Source organism: Fringilla coelebs, assembly GCF_963513975.1.
Source record: "Fringilla coelebs genome assembly, chromosome: 8".
Taxonomy (NCBI): Eukaryota; Metazoa; Chordata; class Aves; order Passeriformes; family Fringillidae; genus Fringilla; species Fringilla coelebs.
Window position 1 is genome coordinate 16,628,906 of NC_140066.1, and position 19,074 is coordinate 16,647,979.

General features: G+C 41.3%; 2 protein-coding genes across 7 annotated transcripts in view; one reads left to right on the top strand and one right to left on the bottom strand.

The window, feature by feature from the left end:
* The window catches only part of SEC24C (SEC24 homolog C, COPII coat complex component), a 38,166-nt gene extending 21,878 nt beyond the window's left edge, over nt 1-16,288 (bottom strand). For 2 of the 6 annotated variants that reach the window (XM_084209861.1, XM_084209859.1), the window contains exons 1-6: nt 16,214-16,288; nt 8,752-8,954; nt 5,764-5,850; nt 3,265-3,406; nt 2,228-2,406; nt 554-994 (exon numbers count right to left, since the gene is read on the bottom strand). In XM_084209861.1, the coding sequence (XP_084065987.1) occupies nt 554-994; nt 2,228-2,406; nt 3,265-3,406; nt 5,764-5,850; nt 8,752-8,926 (1,024 nt within the window). In that variant the 5' untranslated portion in view covers nt 8,927-8,954; nt 16,214-16,288. Of the gene's footprint in view, nt 1-553; nt 995-2,227; nt 2,407-3,264; nt 3,407-5,763; nt 5,851-8,751; nt 8,955-9,869; nt 10,025-15,576; nt 15,692-16,213 lie in introns of those variants that run through there. The other 4 variants (XM_084209860.1, XM_084209864.1, XM_084209863.1 and 1 more) reach the window with 4 other exon arrangements.
* Nucleotides 16,289-18,688: 2,400 nt separating this feature from the next.
* The window catches only part of SYNPO2L (synaptopodin 2 like), a 35,198-nt gene continuing 34,812 nt past the window's right edge, over nt 18,689-19,074 (top strand). The window contains exon 1 of the mRNA XM_084210608.1: nt 18,689-18,980. Coding sequence (XP_084066734.1) covers nt 18,876-18,980 — 105 coding nt within the window. The 5' untranslated portion in view covers nt 18,689-18,875. The remainder of the gene's footprint in view (nt 18,981-19,074) is intronic.

The following is a 19,074-nucleotide window of genomic DNA, read 5'->3' on the forward strand; positions in this document are numbered from 1 at the left end:
ATTAAAAACCAGCCCAAACTGGTTTTAATTCAGAAAGCTTAACTGGTCTTACTTTTAAGTACATTTAAGATGTGCAAGCTTCTACAAGGAAGAAAAATACAATTACGCAAATTAAAGGAGAAAACAACAACTCCTTTTTCAATGTTTAACAACTCCTTTCACATACACTGCATATGCACAGTGGCCACAAATTTTTAAACTATAAAATAAGGCTTTTCAGTATTTCCGATGTCTATTTTTGAACAGGTGAAGTTGCAGACATCAAACTGGAGTCCATAATATCACAAATTCTGGTAGTATTATGGCACTAAGTGCTAAACAGTTTTTTGGCCAAGTAAGCTAGAAATTTTTACTTACATTAATCTGATGAAAACTTGTATTATAAAATACCTTAGAATGACACACAATATTATCTCAGACATGAGCACAGGGAAACAAGACAGAAGTTTTAATGTGCAGCCAGGAGCCCATAAACGACAACATGAAATCTAGTTCTCAGTTTGCAGCATACAGAGAATACTTAACTTAAAATTCCCATCCTAGGAATACTCACCATTCTGCTGCATTTGGTATCCTGGCTGAGGAGGATGAGTGGGAGGAGGCGGTCCATGAAGACCACTCATGGGAGGCCCAGGGTGCAGCCCTGCCATACTTGATGGAGGTGGTGGTGAGGAAACATGATTAGGCTGGGATGATGGTGGTCCAGCAACTGTCTGCCCAGGCAGTGGTGGGCCTGGCATGGCAGGTGGCCTTGGAGCACCTGTGGTAGGAGGGTAAGAGGAAGGTCCAACCCCTGTAGAAGGAGGAGGTGGGGTAAAACCAGGAACTTGAGTAGGCAGGCGCTGAGTTGATATTGTCTGACCAGGAAACGGAGGCTGTGCCAAAGGAAGACCCTGAGACACACTGGTAAGAGGGGGTCCTTGGCTCGCACTGTAAGGTGTGTAGAGACCAGATCCTGTTGCACTAAAGCTTCCTGAGACTGGAGGAACCGATGCTGGGGGACCCGGTAAGAAAAAAAAAAGATATAACATCATTTTCTTCTATCCTCAAAACAATTAAGATGCAAGAAAAACCCATCTGCTCCAGATCACCTGAGTAAATCTACCACTTTCTCATCTTCAGATGAACTTATCAGTACTAGTAGAGACAAATCCTAAATGACCATTCTCCTAGATTGATCAGAGAGCTCAAATTCCTTCAGTGGATCTGAAACTCAGTAGTTATTTCATTGCCTTCTCTCTCAAAGTCTACTTATTTTACATAATCAGAATACATTTCAGGATTCAGTGCTACAAAAAAAGGGCAAAGCCAGGAATATGCAAAACATGAACCACCACAAGTCTATCCACAGATTTCCTGAACTAAGTTTCTGTCTTAAACTCCACACTCAGTGGGAGCCTGTAGATCAAGACTGGCTTTGAGCTTTGTGGTTTTAATAGCATGAAACTAGCACCATTTGTATGTAGCACTGTACTATTTCTGAGAATAATTTTTGACAAACATGCTACCAAAAGCCCAAGGAAATCCGTATCCCCTACCTACTCCTAATTTTCCTATAAAATCTGTCTTACAAGGTACTTGTTAAAAAGTACTTTAGCTAAACAATTTTTAAATAGTCAGACCAGTTTACACATAATAAAGACAAAACTCTAGTCTTCAATTTAAAAAGTCCCCTAATCTACAGCAATCTACAGACTGTAGAACTAATACCATAGAACAAAGTATCTAGATTCAGTTTCTACTGTTAATTCAGTTTCTAGTGTTTAAGTGAGTGTCTTCTAGATCTCTAGCAGAATCCTATACACAATAATTCAGAGTATTTTCAGCCCTTTGTGATTTACATTTACAGGGCCCTTTTTCGGTTTTTTTTTTTTTTGACTGGGCTGCTGTACAACAGTGGCAAGACATGTAGACTTTCCAACAGGTGACTTAGGGGTAGACTCTTCTGTGTTTCACAAGACTTACCTAGTTGAGGACCAATGTTATTACTCTCCTTTGTTATTCATGTCCAGCAGTGCCAGCACTGTTCCCTGCAATAGTCTCAGTCCTGTTTACCCCAATTATGACCTTATTAGTTAAGAAAACTACTGTTTACTATGGCAGATGTCAACACCCAGAGAACTCCCATAACCATATGGTAGTGAATCACTGACAAGAAAAAATCTTTTATGAAATTACTAGCAAAAATGAAAATCAATAGCATACTTCAGTAGCCAGGAAACCTTACCATAGCCCAGTCCAGCTGGGGGAGGAGCAGAGGCTGCAGTAGAGCCAATAGTCATCCCTGCCATGTGATTCCTGAGCTGCTGCACGCTGGCTGGGGGGGGCCCATATTGCTGGAACGTAGATATCTGGCTGACAGGCGTGGGTGCTGAGCCTGGCAGAAACGGCTGAGAAGCAGGTGGCCTGAGAGGGAAGATGACAAACTGAGCTGATTCCTCATTATAGAAGAAATTACAATTCCCTGTGCCTTTTAAAATTGTTCTAGCACATAAACACTATCTGGGTCTCAGATATTTACATGAAACATTGTAGCTCAGTTTGGAAAAAAAATTACATATTCTGCATGTACCTGAATCCCTTTCTCCAAACAACAAAAAAAATCTATTAGCTCTTAAAATACAAATTCTGTATTTTTATTAACTCCATTTCCGTTAACACAACAAATCAGAAACACTGCATAGAGTCTATAGGGTGAGCAACAGTAAGGGCTGCACAGCTATGTAAGAATGTTCTGCCACTCAAAACATTTGAACTCTCCAGGACTATTGCCACTTTCACCACAGAGGTAATGGCAGTATCGTTCTGGAAAAGATGTTGAAGAGCCTTAGATGACAGTAACTCAGGTATCCATTAGGGACAGAAGAGGGCCCAGAATCAATACTAACAAATTATTCAGTAAAGACTGACACATGCTCCAGAGATCATTTCACACTGCCAAGGAACAAATACTACAGTTGTCTGGATGCAACTCATTTTTTTAGGGGAAAATGAAAACCACAAAAAATGTCTTAGGAGGAGGAGATGTTTTCATCAGTCACTGACATCTGCTCACATCTTTTCACAAGTTTTTCATCTCCAGATATACTCACTGTCTGATGAATAACCCTGTGGCAAAACATTGCTCCAAAACAATAACAACAAAAAAAGTCAGTATCCTACAAACACCCAAAATATTTAGTTTGATTTAGATCTAAAAAGTCTAGACCTAGCATGAGTCTACCAAGGTGGGATTTTGTTACAATTCACTCTTCTCATATGCACCTCTGCATTGGGGCTGCTGAGGCTGGAATTCCATTTTGCACATCTCCATGTTCAAACTGGCTGTATGCCACGTGGCCAGAAGGATGAGATGCTCCAGAGACTGGAGGAGGAGCTCCAGATGTTGGTGGGGCTCTTAATGAACCTACAAACATAAGGAAAAAAAATTAAGATATCACAAATTATAGAAACAAGGGCTTGAACCAACTACCATGAAAAATTCAAGTGCAGAATTTCTATAACAATACTCCATGAGCAACAAATAATTATGCACAAACATTTTTAGCCAGCATCACTAGTTACCATCTCCACACAGATCAACCAGAAAATGTGTGCTGTGGAAGGCCTTCAAAAGACAATGTCATTTTTTATTAAAAAAAAAATTGTCAGTAAGGTACTGAAGCCTTTCCCCTCCAAGTCCAATTATTTTTATCTAAAACAAGAGTATTCAGTGGAGTCTAATGTCCATTACAAGTCAGTCTTCCCTATCTCAAAGGTAAGCAGGATATGCAAACAGATTCCATTATCAAAAGCTACAAGACTTACTGCATTTATATATAGCCTAATGGGGGCCACCACAGACCATTCTTTCCAGCCTCTCAAGCTTGGAAGCTAGCACAAATACTTTCCCACCTTTCAGACTGAGCTGGTTCAGTCACAGCCCAAATATATTTGCCTCAGAAACCAGTCCTTCCACAGACCACAAAATGTTGGATACAGTACCAGCAGACCAACTGCAGTTTTTACTTCCAAAAAGAGAATGTAAACTTCCCTTTTATTAAAACTATATTAACAATGCTGGTAATTAGAATAATTGACTGTGCCTGTTAACCACAAGGGAACGTATTTCACATATAGGGTATCATTAAGTACAGATGACTAAAACTGCCCTGAGACCAGGCCCACACATACACACTGTTGTGTCACTCTGACAGTGACTGGCATGGCAAGTTTCAAAGGGATTCTGAAACCTTCTTGTGAGGAATCATGACAAAATAGGAAATAAGGGAAGCCATTTCTCAATTCTACAGTACCATTTATACCCTAAAGCATGAGGTTTCAACTCATTTATTTTATCTTATCTACTACATCCAATTCTTAGCAAACCTGGGGATAAAAAGTCAAGGAAGGAATTAACTAGACCATGTATGAATAACTGATAATTTCTTGGGTTTCTTTATTTATTACTAAATTTCCTCCTGTTCTTCATTTTGAGACAGAATTTAATTACTCCTAGAGACATTTATTTTCTTATATACTTTTAGCTCATTATTCTCATCTTTTCTAAACTACGGTTACAGAACGTTCATCTTACTGTTCCTCTGGCTAAGCGCTTCCTGATCTCCAACTATTTGTATGTTATTTTCTTTTGAATTTCTTTTGTGATACCGCTCATCTATTTTCCAGTGCATTTCCTTTGATAGTACATGTGAACTGTTTGGTCTTATCTTTTGCCTTTGAAGGCATATTTAATCTAATTTCTGGAGGGACCCTACACACTTTTTTAATATACATTAAGTTAAATTCCTCCACCCCCAAATTTAACAGGCATACCATTTGACAAATACGTGCTTACTTCAGAAAAAGCTTTATAAGTATTTTTTTCTAGTTCTCATCATAATATACTTCTATCACGCCTACTATAGACTTCTCAGACAGTCACTGAAAAAGAAATCACCAGAACAGGTATAGGTATCTAGTGGTTTATTAGTCTAAGATTCATTATTCTTGACAAATCCTCAAGATCTTTGTGATGCTCTTACTCCTCACAGCAAAATGGGAAATACCTGCGATTTTTCTCAAAGTCCAGAGCCTATATGGGTATCTTCTGACACCCTTCTAAACAAATCAACACCTCCAGAAATAGCTCTTCCAAAATACCACTAGTTTGATAAAAGGAAAAGTACAATATGATTTCTTGCAGCATTTCTTACATTTTGATTGCTAGTTGCAAAAAGATGTTTCCTTCTTCAAGACACAGCTTTTGGAAAAATAATTATTCCTATACTTGGATTCTAAGCCTAGCCAAGGAAGTTAAAGACTTGTTTTTTCCCCCTAAACAAAAGCACAAGTTACACAAATCTTATGACTCCCAGTAACAACCTCCTGGTAGTTTGCAGAGATTTTTCACTTCTTTGCAATGCTATAATTTCAAACCTCACCTTCCCTCTCAAGGGTGAGGCTGAATTCTTTTAAACTAAGGACTGCACCTGACAGAACCTGAATGGGTCAATCCAGGTTTTAAAATCAGACTTCAGAAAACATTAGTCACAAGTTTTATCTATGAATCTGCATATATAAGGGATTTCTATTAGGGTTATTTCTTCATATCCTATTTATGCTTCTGGAATGCTGCCTACAAATAGATTGGGAAATGTCCCACCCACTTCTGCCTAAACAATCAGGTATCCAACCTTCGAGATAAGTATCCTTATAAAATGGGAACTTGGCACAGAAGAAGTGACACTGCACAAACACTCCCACAGAAAGGACACCATTTACCTATGAAATTAGGTGCAAGAGAAGAAGTGTCAGAGTTGAGAGATACAGGAGAGCCTTTCGAAGGAAACCCCAAGGAAGGAAAGTAACCTGGAAAGACAGAATATACCAGTAAATGAAGCCTGAGAGAAAGCACTGAGAGACAGCCTTTCCAATGCTAAGAACAGTCCGCAGTCCAGAAAATATCTCATACACAAAATTAATGTAATCTACCACCTTGTTCCTTAAGCTATACTCCCTCTCTTCTACCATGCACAACATATTACAAATGCAGTCTCTACATAATACAAGTATTAACATTTTCATAAAGCAAGCCTATGTAAAACAACCTACAGCCTAATGGTTACTGGTATTCAGATGATTGTGTTTGCACTTCCAACTCCATGACCTCATCTGAAGGAAACCAACAGACTGACTAAAGGACTGGGGCAAAATTGTCCTGGTTCTTCCAATATTCTCATAGCAAGAAGCAGCTGCTTTCAGCTAGCACCACAGCACTCCACTTCTGGTCCTCAAAAAGACTATCATCAATGCCATAGCATTCCCATGATTCCACTTAGTTAGAGTCAGGGTATGTCACATAAATCAGTAGCAAAACACTCCCTGACTAAGGATGGTACTGACTCCCAACATTTCTCCACTCAGTCCCCCAGGCAATTTTACTGTTATTTTAAAAGTAAATCCCTCAGACAACTACTTTGAAATTATAGAATAACACTGGCAGTTTTCCCTTTACCCCTCAGTGTTTCCTAAATTTCTGCCTCTGAAATTAATTCTCCCTCCTCTCTATTGTACAGCTACAATGGGTCTTGCCACAAAGACTTGCAGTAAACACAATGTGTTGGAGGTGGTGGTGCAAAGGATAAGTGTCACTATTTTTACTATAACCTGTCTGCTGTCTCTGATAATGTGCTGCTTGTTTGACTCCCTCTTCCACAGGGATTTCATATTCAGCAGCCACTGACAGGTCAGCCTCTGGCTGTTGTGTAAGGCTCTGAATTTTACATTTCTTTCTTCTAAAGATAGGAATCCTAAACAGCAGGTCCAAAATGTACAGAGATTTCCTTAATACAGCCTGCTAAGTCCCGGAATGATGGTTACAAAAAAAAGATGGAAAAAAATCCCCACAAACTGTGGATGGCCTTTGCCTGATAATAACAATTATGTACATGAGATACCACTTGAGTAGTGCAATATAGTTTTGTTGTTCAAATGAAACCACCTTGCTGCCCTCAGTGTCACACCACCTTTCAATCATTACTGGCACAAAATCTGCATTTTTAATCTGCACAAGTTTATATGAATGTTATCAAGGTATCTAGGTATGTCCTTACTGAGCTGTCCCAAATTGAAAAAAAGGCAAACCATAAATAATCTAGAAGAAAAAAGTTAATTCCCTTAAAAAGCAATTCTTTTCAGGCTTGTGAAGTCTGAAAATTCTTGAGGTATCTAATAGAAGATTCTCATCCGTTTCTTTTCACAAATACTCTAATCATTCTTCACATTGTTTACAGATAAAGCCTCTTTTTATAAATAGCTGCACTGATGCAACTTTTCCAAATCTGTGAAAATTTTGTTCTTCTTGAATCCCCTTCTCTCCCCCACTAAAGCAAGTCCAATCACTGGACAGAAAACACAATTTAGTCACTGACTACAGCGAGCAGTCAGACAGAGCGCTCCCAGGTAGCAGCGTTGCTTTCCTCTGCTCAGAGGTGACTGTCATTACTTTCACAGGAATTCAAACCCCTTGTGAAATTAGTTCAAAACTCTCAGATTAAAAGTGCTGTTAGAAGAGATGTATTGAGAGCATGGGAGGAAGAGGATTAAGGAAAGAAAAGGAAGATGGAGCACCTGAATAACCTATTCTTCACCACACCACATTTAACTCTTTTACTACGCTACTCTAATAACTCTAGACAAAAATCCAACAGTGCAATTATTCAGCACCCAAATTTCAGTCCCCCATTTCTGTTAGTTTCAAGACAACTAAAGGCACTTCAATATTTCTATCCTTCTCTTTGAGTCTGCGTCAAAATTTGAGCAGTTGCAAAAGACTGAAGATGTACTTGCAGGGGAATTGTACAGAGACAATTAGCATGACCAGCACAGTCCTAATTACCTTAGAACACCCATCGGAAACCTAAACAAATATTTTGAAATTCGTGTTGTGCTTATTTTAGCAAAACTGAATTCATCCCTGTGATCTGAAAAGGCAGACATACTTGCATTCAAAGCAATAGTATTTTCTCCTCTACATTTCAAATGTTAAAGTCACTATTGATTTCCCAAAGCAATTAACATAATTGAAAACCAAGACTCACAAAGTTCTTTATATTAAAGTCAGACTTTCTTTTGAAAACAGGAAAAAAAAGTCGAATTACTTTTATTGTTTTTAACAGACAAAAATAAAAAGGGACAGGATCCTGCAGAATCAGTGAAATTCTAGAATACATTAGCTTACTCCACATCCACAAATTTTTTATTGAATTTAAAGACATTAAAGAAAATAGTCTGAAATATGCTTTCTACATAGGGTTGTATGTCACTCTTTCAGGATGGAGTGCAGATTTTTCTATATAATAATGTAAGACAGTCTCAATTATAAATCTGTTACAGTCCCTAACTGCTGCCTCTCAACATAACCTCACCAGGAAGACTCTTCTAGTCTGGTGTTTCAGTAACACAGAGACATGGACATAGAGAAAAAAGCAGGGTGTTTCTCAACATGTTAATTTTATGACCTACCAAAAGAGAAAACCCTACTAAACTGGACAAGAAACAGCACAATAACCTCAGAATATTGGATGACATGATTTTTAGCATCATGCAAATTACACAGAGAAAAAAAAGATAATCACTACCAAAAAAACCCCAAAAACTTACAACAGGATGTTGTATACAGCAATAGGACACTGTGTAAGCATACAGCAGAAATTCCACGCACGCCATAATTCACAGGTTATCAATCAGTAAGTATTGATTGAGCAGTACCTTGTGGAGGGACTGGCTGTTGATATCCTGGCATCGGCCCATTATAAGCTCCATACTGCGACTGAGGAGCCCCTGGCAATGACTGTCCTCCGTAGGCAGGCTGCTGGTATCCCTGATATCCAGGCTGAGGTTGCCCGTAAGGAGGCCCCGTGTGAGCTTGCTGGTTTACACTCATTGTATTCACATCCCCAACCTAACCTCACCTGCAAAAAGGGGGGGAAAAATGACTTTAGGCAGATATAAAACCAAACCTGTCAGCTTTCCTAGTGCTTTCAAATAAGTGAGAGATCTTCAAATACTTGGGAAGCTAAAACATTAATGATAACTTACAGCAAGCCAGATAAATACTTTACAAGAGCTATTTAAAACAGTACTTTCAGAAACTATGTTTTCTAGCCAACTTAGTCAGCATTTCATCCTGGTTAGACCTGCGATCATCACCTTAGAAATACCATCATTTGCCATTACATAGCAGATTATTATCAAGCTTTCTGAGATTATCATCAAGCTTCCTGAGAAACCTTTTGAACTACTTCCACCTCACAGAATCAGACCAACAGAAAATAGATTTCATTATATAGATGAGTGATCCCTTAACATAACACTTCAATAACACTGAACAAGTTCAGCTGTCACCTCTGTGTTAGTTTACTCGATCGTGTTTCCTCATTACAAGCAGCAAGCTTCACCATCCACAAAGGCAGCTGCTTGAAGTATTTGACAGACTCTAGAACAGGACCACCATTGGGGGCTATAGCCTTTTTTTTTTTAGCAATAGATGATTTAAACTCCTTCCTATGTAGATACGTTTTAGAAACCAAAGATATTCTAAAAGCAAAATTTTCATCTAGGAAAGGTGCTAAAAATGGAAAATAATTACAGGCAAAGATGGCACTAAAGGGGTTTTACCAAAGTGTAAGACCTGAAACAGTGTCAGAGACAAGAGAGACATTTCTTAGCAAACTTTTGCAAGAATCTTGCTCAACAGAAAGATTCCCAACTCCCCTAACTGTATAAAGAGACTGACTAACTTTATAACAAGAAAAGCAAAACTGTTATTGTAAGACCCCCACACCAAACAGGCAATTTTTACAACAGGAAGCAGGCAGATAACCCACAGTGCCTTTCATTTGTGGAGAATCAAGGAGATTACTTCAGGGGCAGGAGATTCCCTCATGGTGTGTTTCTCTTAGGAATATTTTGCATCACCTGTACTTCTTTGGATGCTCCATGTCACTGTTAGCCTCTTCAGCTGAGATTACCTACACTAAGACTAAAGAAACATGTTTAGGACAATTAAATTATTCACTAAAAACCATTAGTTTTTATAAAAATGCAAAGCAAAAGTAAAATAAATAACTAATGTTGCCCTTACATTTTTCTCCAAACTCTATGATGAACTTTTTGTTAAAGATACAAAGTAAAACTTAACACAGAGGAGACAGGGGTGCAACAGCCACCAGAAGCAAAGCCTGACCAGGAATCTGTAGCTTAACTCAATCAGGTGTAAAAGCCCCAAGCTGGTTTGCCTACACTCTGATTAGCACATGCCAAACAATGCTAAGATTGGTTCTTCACATTACCAAAAATATGATGCTAAAGAATTATTTTAGCAACTGACACCACAGTTGTACAGCAAAGCCACTGGAAGAACTACAGCTCTGCAAGAATCATCCACATGAAGAAATTCCTTCATACATACTACAAAGGGAAAATACATATATCATAATAGAGAGATTTAATTACTTACAAAAGAAAGCTAGCACAAAACATAAAAACTACATTTAACCTCCTACAGCTAGTAAACATGACAAATGTCAATACTAAGATTACTAACAGCTAGTCTGAAATTAGATTCTAAACTTTTATGAAAGGAAATAAATGAAATTTTACGTTGTTATTCTCCAAACTGTATAAAGACAAAGATAGGGCTTTTGTTTAGAAAAAGATCTCTTCTTAAATATTTAAAGGTAATTTGCTCTTGAAAGTTAACATGTAATTTGCAACAGCTTACAAGAGCATGACAATTTTTCATCACCCATAGTGGTTTTAAACATGATTATAACATGTAATCTCTAAAAATTCTGGTTTCCCACACTACCTTTGACTTAGTTCTGCAAAACAGTCTAACCTGACCAGCCATGTGGCCAGGAAGTCTGGACTTTGGGACCTGCTCCCTTCCCAACTTCCCTGAAAGGTTAACCTCTTATTGCCCAGGCAGGCAATCAGTGTGACCATGACTGGAATGACAGACCTACTCTCAGCCACCTCCTGTTCTGTACAAACAGTAAAGCAAGAGTGCCTCCTGCAAAGGAGGGAGTACAGGCAAGGAAGAACACAGGGAGAGAACTCCTCTACCCGCACATCTTGGAACATCTGGGCAGGGCATTCTGACAAGTAAGGAGGACTGTGTTCTCTTCTTCCTGCCCCTGCTTATTGGATTGGATGACAAGCTTGGCTTCTATCACTGCTCCTGCAAACAGGTCTGTCCTCCAGGAAGAGCTGCAGAGTAGCAGTATTCCACAGGATAGCTCCTGAGCTATAACCACTAAGACACTTTTCCCAAGTTAGACCTACAGAAATCCCTGAACAGATTTAATGTTTGAACTAAGAATTACTACAGGGCAGTAGATGAATCTTTCATGCTTTTTCTCCTATTTTTCTAAAGCACAATAGGATAAGAACTCAAACCACTTCTGACTCACTGCTGTGAGTGCATACTCAGTAATCTCACCTGATGATCTTTTACTATTCCCTTTTCAGCCTTCCCTCCCACAGGTGAATATCAGTACCTCCTGCCTGAGCAGGTGGTATCTGTAGCTTGTTGCTCTCTCCTCAATAGCAAAACTGAGAGGTAAGCTGATTTAATGCACATCTTACAGAAAAAGAGTTTTGAGATTATCTCCTACACTTTTGTGGGAAAAGTAGCTACACAAACAAGATGGTTCTAATTCAGTGTCCCAACTGAAAGGTAGATACACCTCAGACCTTTAGCTAGCCCATGTGCCAGCCAGCACAGGTTCACCTCCACCACCGCACAAGCTATTGATTTCTCTACACTGGCAAAGGGTCAAGGAGGGAGACTTAGGAACAAGTCCAGTGCTGAAGCTGTGTACAAGGTTGCTTCATTGTTTTGGTGCCCAACTTGCTCTGAACATAAGGCTTGTGGCACACTTGCTCATCACTGATATGAAATATCATAAGGCAGGACCAAGAGTATTTGGTCCTGCCTTACAGAAATAACACATATACCAGATACAGAGAAATGGAAATAACAGGCCATTTCACTGGATAAAAATGCTGAGGATATTCCTTTGCACATAGCAACACACTGCCAAAACTAAGCCAAACATAATACTGACACACAGCATTGAACACCATATTACTACTCAGCAGTTACAATAAAAAGCTCAAATAAGCAGGATTGATGCTAGAGGAAAAAAAACCTATGACAAATGGTCATTACCATAAACAACAATTTTCCTGAAAAGCAGGAAGCAGTCACTCTATACCATTTTCTATTCCTCTGTATAAAGGCAGCTGACCATGAAGTTTTGGTCAACACAGTTACAAAGCTACAATTACATGAGAAGGCTGCTGTACAAGACAGACAAGCAGCGAAGATCAGTAATGAACTGATGGGAGGAAAATGCACAGGAATAATGTAGGAGGTGCTGAATATCTAAATTTTTACAATAGCTTCAAGATTACTTAGTATCCAAACAAATCGGACCACAGTGAAGCTTTTATGACATGCTTTAAAAAAAACTAGTGATTCATATGAGCTTGTTTCAATGAGCACATCTCCCAAATCACTGAAAACTTCATATTCATCATTTTTTATAGTCTGCATTCACTGTTAACTCCCTTTTGAAAGTGAAAAGCTTGATCTCATCAGTTATTGCTCGCTTTATAAAGGAAAGGCATACAGCAAAATTACTTTCTTTCAGAAAGGTGCTATTGACTCTTTTACTGGTCCCAGAGAAAGAAAAATCCTGTTTGTTTCAACTTCTGAGGAGACCGATACTTTTAAAAAATCCCCAAACCAACAACAACAAAAAAATACACAACCCAAGTCAACCACATGGCCACAAAGGAAATATTTAATTTAACACAAAAATCAAAACTATTTCCAAAAGATGGGATAGAAGGAGAGCATCAGTAATTCACAGTATTGCCTACACTACTTTTAATATTTCTGTTCTGCAACTTTCTGGAAGCAGCAAGGTTTTGCTATTCTTACAAAGACCTGGACTCTGGAACTAACAACACTCTTCAAAAAGGGAAATGTCCTTGCTTTTGTTTCACTAACAGCTTGACTAGGTCTTCTACGAGCACTCATAGAACACTTGGTTCTTTTCAGATATAAAAAATTACTGGGTGCTTTTTTTTTTCTTCTTTCTTTTGTAGAAAATCTCAGAAAAGAAACTCATGTCCCAGAAGTCAGAAACTGCCAACTAATCTCTAAGCTCGCAGGCCACTGTAACAAATGCCTCCTACACATTTGTCCGAATCAACCCAAAAGGCAATACTGGAATCCACTCCAATCTGGCTGTAATATGTGGCACTCTCCCTTCCTTTGCAGATTCTCAGCTTGTTACACCACAGGTAACATCTTTTTCATCTATGCATTTTTGAGTTACTGCCAGAAACGTTTGTTTTGTTTTAACAGTTCACAAAAAGTATAAGACACACTTTTCAAAGGTGTGATGACTTTCAAAGGTATGATCACTTCCATATTACTCTAAAGAAGGCCACATTAAACCCAGTTTTGTAAGGCTGATTCATCATCCTGGGCAAGGTACAATACAGTACACAAGTTACAAGAGTGAAAGTGATAAAACTGAATACAAAAAAACCCAGCTTAGTCTTGACCTAACCTTAAAACTACCAATACTTCCAACCCCTGCCATCACCACCAGCTTTCTACTTCAAAAACACTTTATACTTCTTTGACTCAAGTCTCCTGGTGGGACTGATTCACATCTCTATCACTGTAATAAAGCTCTAGGAAAAGATTTGAAAAACACTCTGCTATGAGCATGGCTTCTGAAGAGCAATCGACAAAACCACAGCAAAGGATCTGTTTCCTAGCTACCTTCACACACATGTGGACATATGTTACAACAAGTGAAGTAATCTGAATAATTTCTCTGAGTCTTGTACAAGCAGAATGGATTAGAAAAAGTTACATGAGCAGTTTCAAATTTAGGGAAGAAGCCAGAAGGAAGAAAGAGAATCTATAGAATAAGACCAAAAACCAAGTTTTCTTCACATACATTGTAACACTGGCCATCTCTGTGCTCTGACTTCCTCTACACAAATACAAATTACAATTTCTATCACTTGCAAGAAACAAAAAAGGTCACCATTAGCTTTTCCTAATATCTACTGCCAGTTTATACTGCCTTTTCGTGCTTTCTATGTTAACAATGAATCTTGCTGAAAATATAAAACAAGCTCTATCTTCACAATTTATCCCCAACACAGCTATTCAAATCTAAAGAACAAGAAACATCCACTTCTCTTCTGCAGAGACCTTGCTGATTACTGTTGGTGACTCTGTACCTTGCCCTTCTTTAGCCAACCATCAATTCTTCCTTTGATTTTTGACCCTCCTTCTGATAATAAGTGTTACAGGAAGATAACATAGTCCTACCACAGCAGGAAAAAACATTCAAAGAAGTACAAGCACCAAACCACTCATCAAAGAAAAAATCTTTTAAATAGCTGTTCACGACTATAAATCAGCTTTCAGCCATGAAATTAAAACCTGGATTGAGTGTCACAGCATATTAAGAAGCAATTATATATTCTCTGTATTAATGTCCTCTTCATACTCTGTCTACAACAATAAAAGAATCCTGAATGGTACAGCTTCAAGCCAAAAAGGGTAGTTCCATTAGCAAGAACCTGTTCCATGAAAATGGATAGAAAAATTTATGTTTTCACAGAGTGTATATATGTGAATGAAAGTAAGTCTCCTTTAAAGAGGAAAGCTTGGAAGTTTTTAGCTGCATATATTTCTATCTGTCCCATAACTGGAACACCTACTCTAGGAGAATAGGTGGGAAAGAAAAAACAATGTTAAAGCCATACTTCCCTAAATTTACTCATGAAAACTCCGCATTAATAAAGAACAAAGACTTTAGTACAAAATCAATAGTCATCTCACATTTTTACTCTGGTTTTACACTGTTTGTAAAAAACAACAAAAAAAGAATTTGCATGTTTTGCCTCAGATAGTGATTTCTGTCCAACATTCCTCACAACATTTGGTAAAGTCGTCTACATAATAATCCTGTAACAGAAATGGATCCAGAAATATTTTTAAGGAATTATCACATTAATAGCTATCAACTGAGTACCAAACTGGAAAAAAAAATAAATCTGTATTTTCAATGACAGTACAAATATTAATTCCTGTGGAAAACTTCTGACATAGGTGTAAGCTATTCTTTTACATCCCAGCAACTACTTCTATTAGCCAGTAAGTTTAAAAAAAACTTCAACTACGGTCCAGTTTGGATGGTTTTGCAATACCTCTCAGAGATCAGTACATTCAAAAAAAAAACCAAAAAACAAAACACCCAACACACTAAAGGAAACTATGCTTCACCGTACCCCACCAAAAGCATTTCTCAGAAAGAGTGAAAGCAAATTCCAACAACAGAAAACATGTTTAAAGCACCATCTACATGGAAAGCAAGAGTCCCATCTTGCATAACCACCCTTTCAAGACTACACTTGTATTTCGATCATGCCATCTCCTTTACTTTCCTTCTTCCTTTTTTTCACAGCCACACAACCACTAAGTTTTACTACCAAATCCAACCAATCTCAGTCGCCGGATCTCCGCTAGGAATGACCATCCTTTGCAAAACTGGAATGAATGAAAGCTTGAACAGCACAGCACAAACGCCAGGGGAAGGATCCGCGGATTACAGGAGATTAGAGAGGTTGCAGAGGAGGGTATCTGACTCGCGGCGCACCCCGACCAAAAAGAAGCACTCGGTTCTCTGTGCCGGACCGACGGCCCGACTCGCAGCCGCCGGGTGTCGCCGCACCACACCGGGACACCGACGGGTCTCTCGGGGCAGCCCAGGCACGGGAAGTGCAGGCCCCGCCGACAGCCAGGCCGGCCCCGCAGGCCGCCGGCACCGGCCGGGCCGCGGGCGATACGGACGCTCCCGCCCGGGCGCACCCGGGGAGCCCCGGTGCTCTGCAGAGCCTCCCGTGGCGTGCAGCACGGTGGGCCCGACGCGCTACCCGACCGGGCGCCACCGGGCCTCGGCGGAGGAGGAAGCAGCAGCGGCGGCACCGCCTCGGCTCCGGGCCGCGGCCGGGCCGCCGGGCGCGGTGCCGGGCTCAATGCCGCCCACCCCCTCGCCCGCCCGCAGCGGGCACCGCACGGCCCCGCCGGTGGGCCCGGCCACCCGGAGCCCCCTCAGGCCTCACTCACCACCGCTGCCGCCACTGCCGGGCCCACTTCCGGCTCCCGCCCCGCCGCTCCCCGCCTGCCGCTCCCCGCCTGCCGCTGCCACGTCCGCGCTCCGCCCGCCGGCGCCCGGATGCGGCGCAGGCGCTGGGAAGCCCCGGCCCCTGACGTCCTGGCTGGGGCGGGCGGCGGCTGCGAGGGAGGGCCGCGGGGCTGCGACTCGCGCGGCCCAAGCCAGCGCTGTCCGCACGGGCGGCTGAGACGTAAGGAGGGCTCGGCCGAACGCTGCTGAGCCGCGGCCACCACTGACCATGGTGCCCTTGGCCGCCTGTCCCACCAGCGGCCTGCGAAAGACAGCGACAGGGGAGAACCAGGGCCGGTTTTGCACCAGGGTGCAGGGAGTTGTTCACTCTCTACTAACAGCAGCAGAGTGATCGTCCCTCCGTGCTCGGCACTGCTGAGGCCACACCTCAAGTACTGCCTTCAGCAGACCCTCTGGCCCACTCACTTCAGGAGGGGCTCTGAGGTGCTGGAGTGTGTCCAGAGCAGGGTAGCAAGGCTCGTGAAAGGTCTAGAAAACTTGTCTTAGAGGAATGGGTGGGGGACCTGGCATTGTTTAGTCTTGAGAAGAGGATGCTTGTGGGGGATCTCATCGCCCTCTACAACTGCTTGAAAGGAGATTGATGTGAAGTGGGGACTGGTCTCTTCTGCAGCTACAGAGAGGACAAAAAGACATGGTTTAAAGCTGAGACAGAGGAGAGTCAGATTGGATATTAGAAACATTTTCACTGTTAGGGTGGTCAGGCATTGGAACAGGTTGCCCAGGAATTTGGTGGAGTCACCACCCCAGGGGTGTTTAAGAAGCATCAGGATCTGGTGCTGTGTGATGTGATTTAGTGGTTTTGGGGTTACAGTGGTAGTGCTGGGTGGATGGTTGGACTTGATCTCAAAGGTCTCTTCCAACCTTGCTGATTCTGTGATTGCATTGGTTTGTGCCCACCAACAGTATGCAATGGCACCGAATGAGTGATGCTATAGTAGTGGCAAGGAAGTAGTCAGCCAAGCAATGGGACCACAGCAAGAGTACATCCTCTGGGTCTTAGTCACTGAGAGCTAAGCACATGCAGAATAAGGAAGAGGTAAGGGTAAGCTTGTCCTCAGAACCTTAACAGAAAATTATGGTTTATGCCTTGTAGGAAAGGGGGAACATAGACTTTAACTCTTGTATAACTCCCTGGCTTTGTACAGCTAGGAGGTCGTGTCTGCCATGATCCTGAAGAAAAACCACTGAAAGACTCTGCTCCACTCTAGTGAGACCCCACCCAGAGACCTGCGTCCAGCTCTGAGGTTCTCAGCACAGCAAAGACATAAACCCATTGGAGCAGGTCCAGAGGGAGGCTAGGAAAATGATCAGAGGGATGAAGGCTTCTCTTACTAAGAAAGGCTGAGAGAGTTGAGGTTGTTCAGCCTGAAAGAAGATTTTGAGGAGACCTTATTGTGGTCTTTCAGTACTTAAAGGAAGCTTTTAAGAAAGCTGGAGACAGACTTTTTAGTAGGGCTTATAGTTACAAGACAAGGACTAATGGTTTTAAATGAAAAGAGGGTAGATTTAGACTAGATATAAGGAAAAAAATTTCTGCTACCAGGCTGGTGAAGCCCTGTAACAGGCTGCCCAGAGTGGTGGCAGTTGCCCGATCCCTGGAAACACTCAAGGTCATGTTGGACAGGGCTCTGAGCAATCTGATAGAGTTGAAAATGTCCCTGCTCATTGCAGGTAGATTGGGCTAGATGATCCTTAAGTGTTCCTTCCAACCCAAACTATTCTATGATTCTGTGATTCTATGATCGGGTTGGGCTCTCTTGGCCATTGAGTCTATGTAAGCAGTGCTCTGCAGAGAACTGTGTGAATCCTGTGTGTGTAGCTAATCCCAGCTATTCTGGTCCCAGTGTCTAGTATTACCAGTGGATGTAGGGGATGTCAGGGAGCAGCACGCTGCAGGGGGAGCGCGGTACATCTACAGTCTGCCTGTGGCTTTCAGGGCACACACATAGTGCTGCTGAGTAATAACACTAGTTGCTTGGAGAAAATAGAAGTGGAGAGCACATTAATTGCAAGCTGGTTTTGTTCAATTCACAGAGTCAGGTGCTGTCACCTGACTTGTACAAGTTTGTGCTTGTGATATATCTGTGCCTGAAACTCAAACGAATGGATCCTGAGTACTGAGTGACTCTAAGATTTGTATTTAGAATGCAAAGTGGAAATAAAATTTTTACTGAAATGCTTGCAGATTTAAGAGTGTCAGACAAAGCTCTGGAGAGACAGGAGGTGTGCTATTTTCAGCCACGTTCCGGTGAGAGATCCATCATGTATGCGGGGGGGCACAGAGGGTGAGATTGACATGACACGTGTGTAGGACAACTCTGGCCCCTTACCAAGGGCAGAATCAAATGTCTAATCATAGGCAGAGCAGCAGCTGAGAGTCCAGAAGAGCAGTGAAGGCTGGGCTTGACAGTCTCAATTCTTGTGTGTGTGTGTGTGAACTTCAAGGAGAAAGTGAGCAGAGGGCCTTGGGGGGATTGGAGAGTGGTGGTGTGAATTGTGAATATGGGAATAGAAGATTCTGCCTGTTAAGAACTGGAGTCTGTACTGAAGTTGTGAAGACAAAATATCTAAAGCGGAGAAATCATGGGAGCTGAAGAAGAAATGCTCATCACTCTGTCTGGAGGTGCCCCCTGGGGCTTCCGCCTGCAAGGGGGTTCAGAGCAGAAAAGACCCCTTCAAGTGTCAAAGGTAGGACCTTGAGGTGCGAACTCTGAGAGCAAAGTTGTTCTGCTGAAATAGATATCTCTACTGAGTTGGGCATCTTTCACTACTGTTAAGGAAT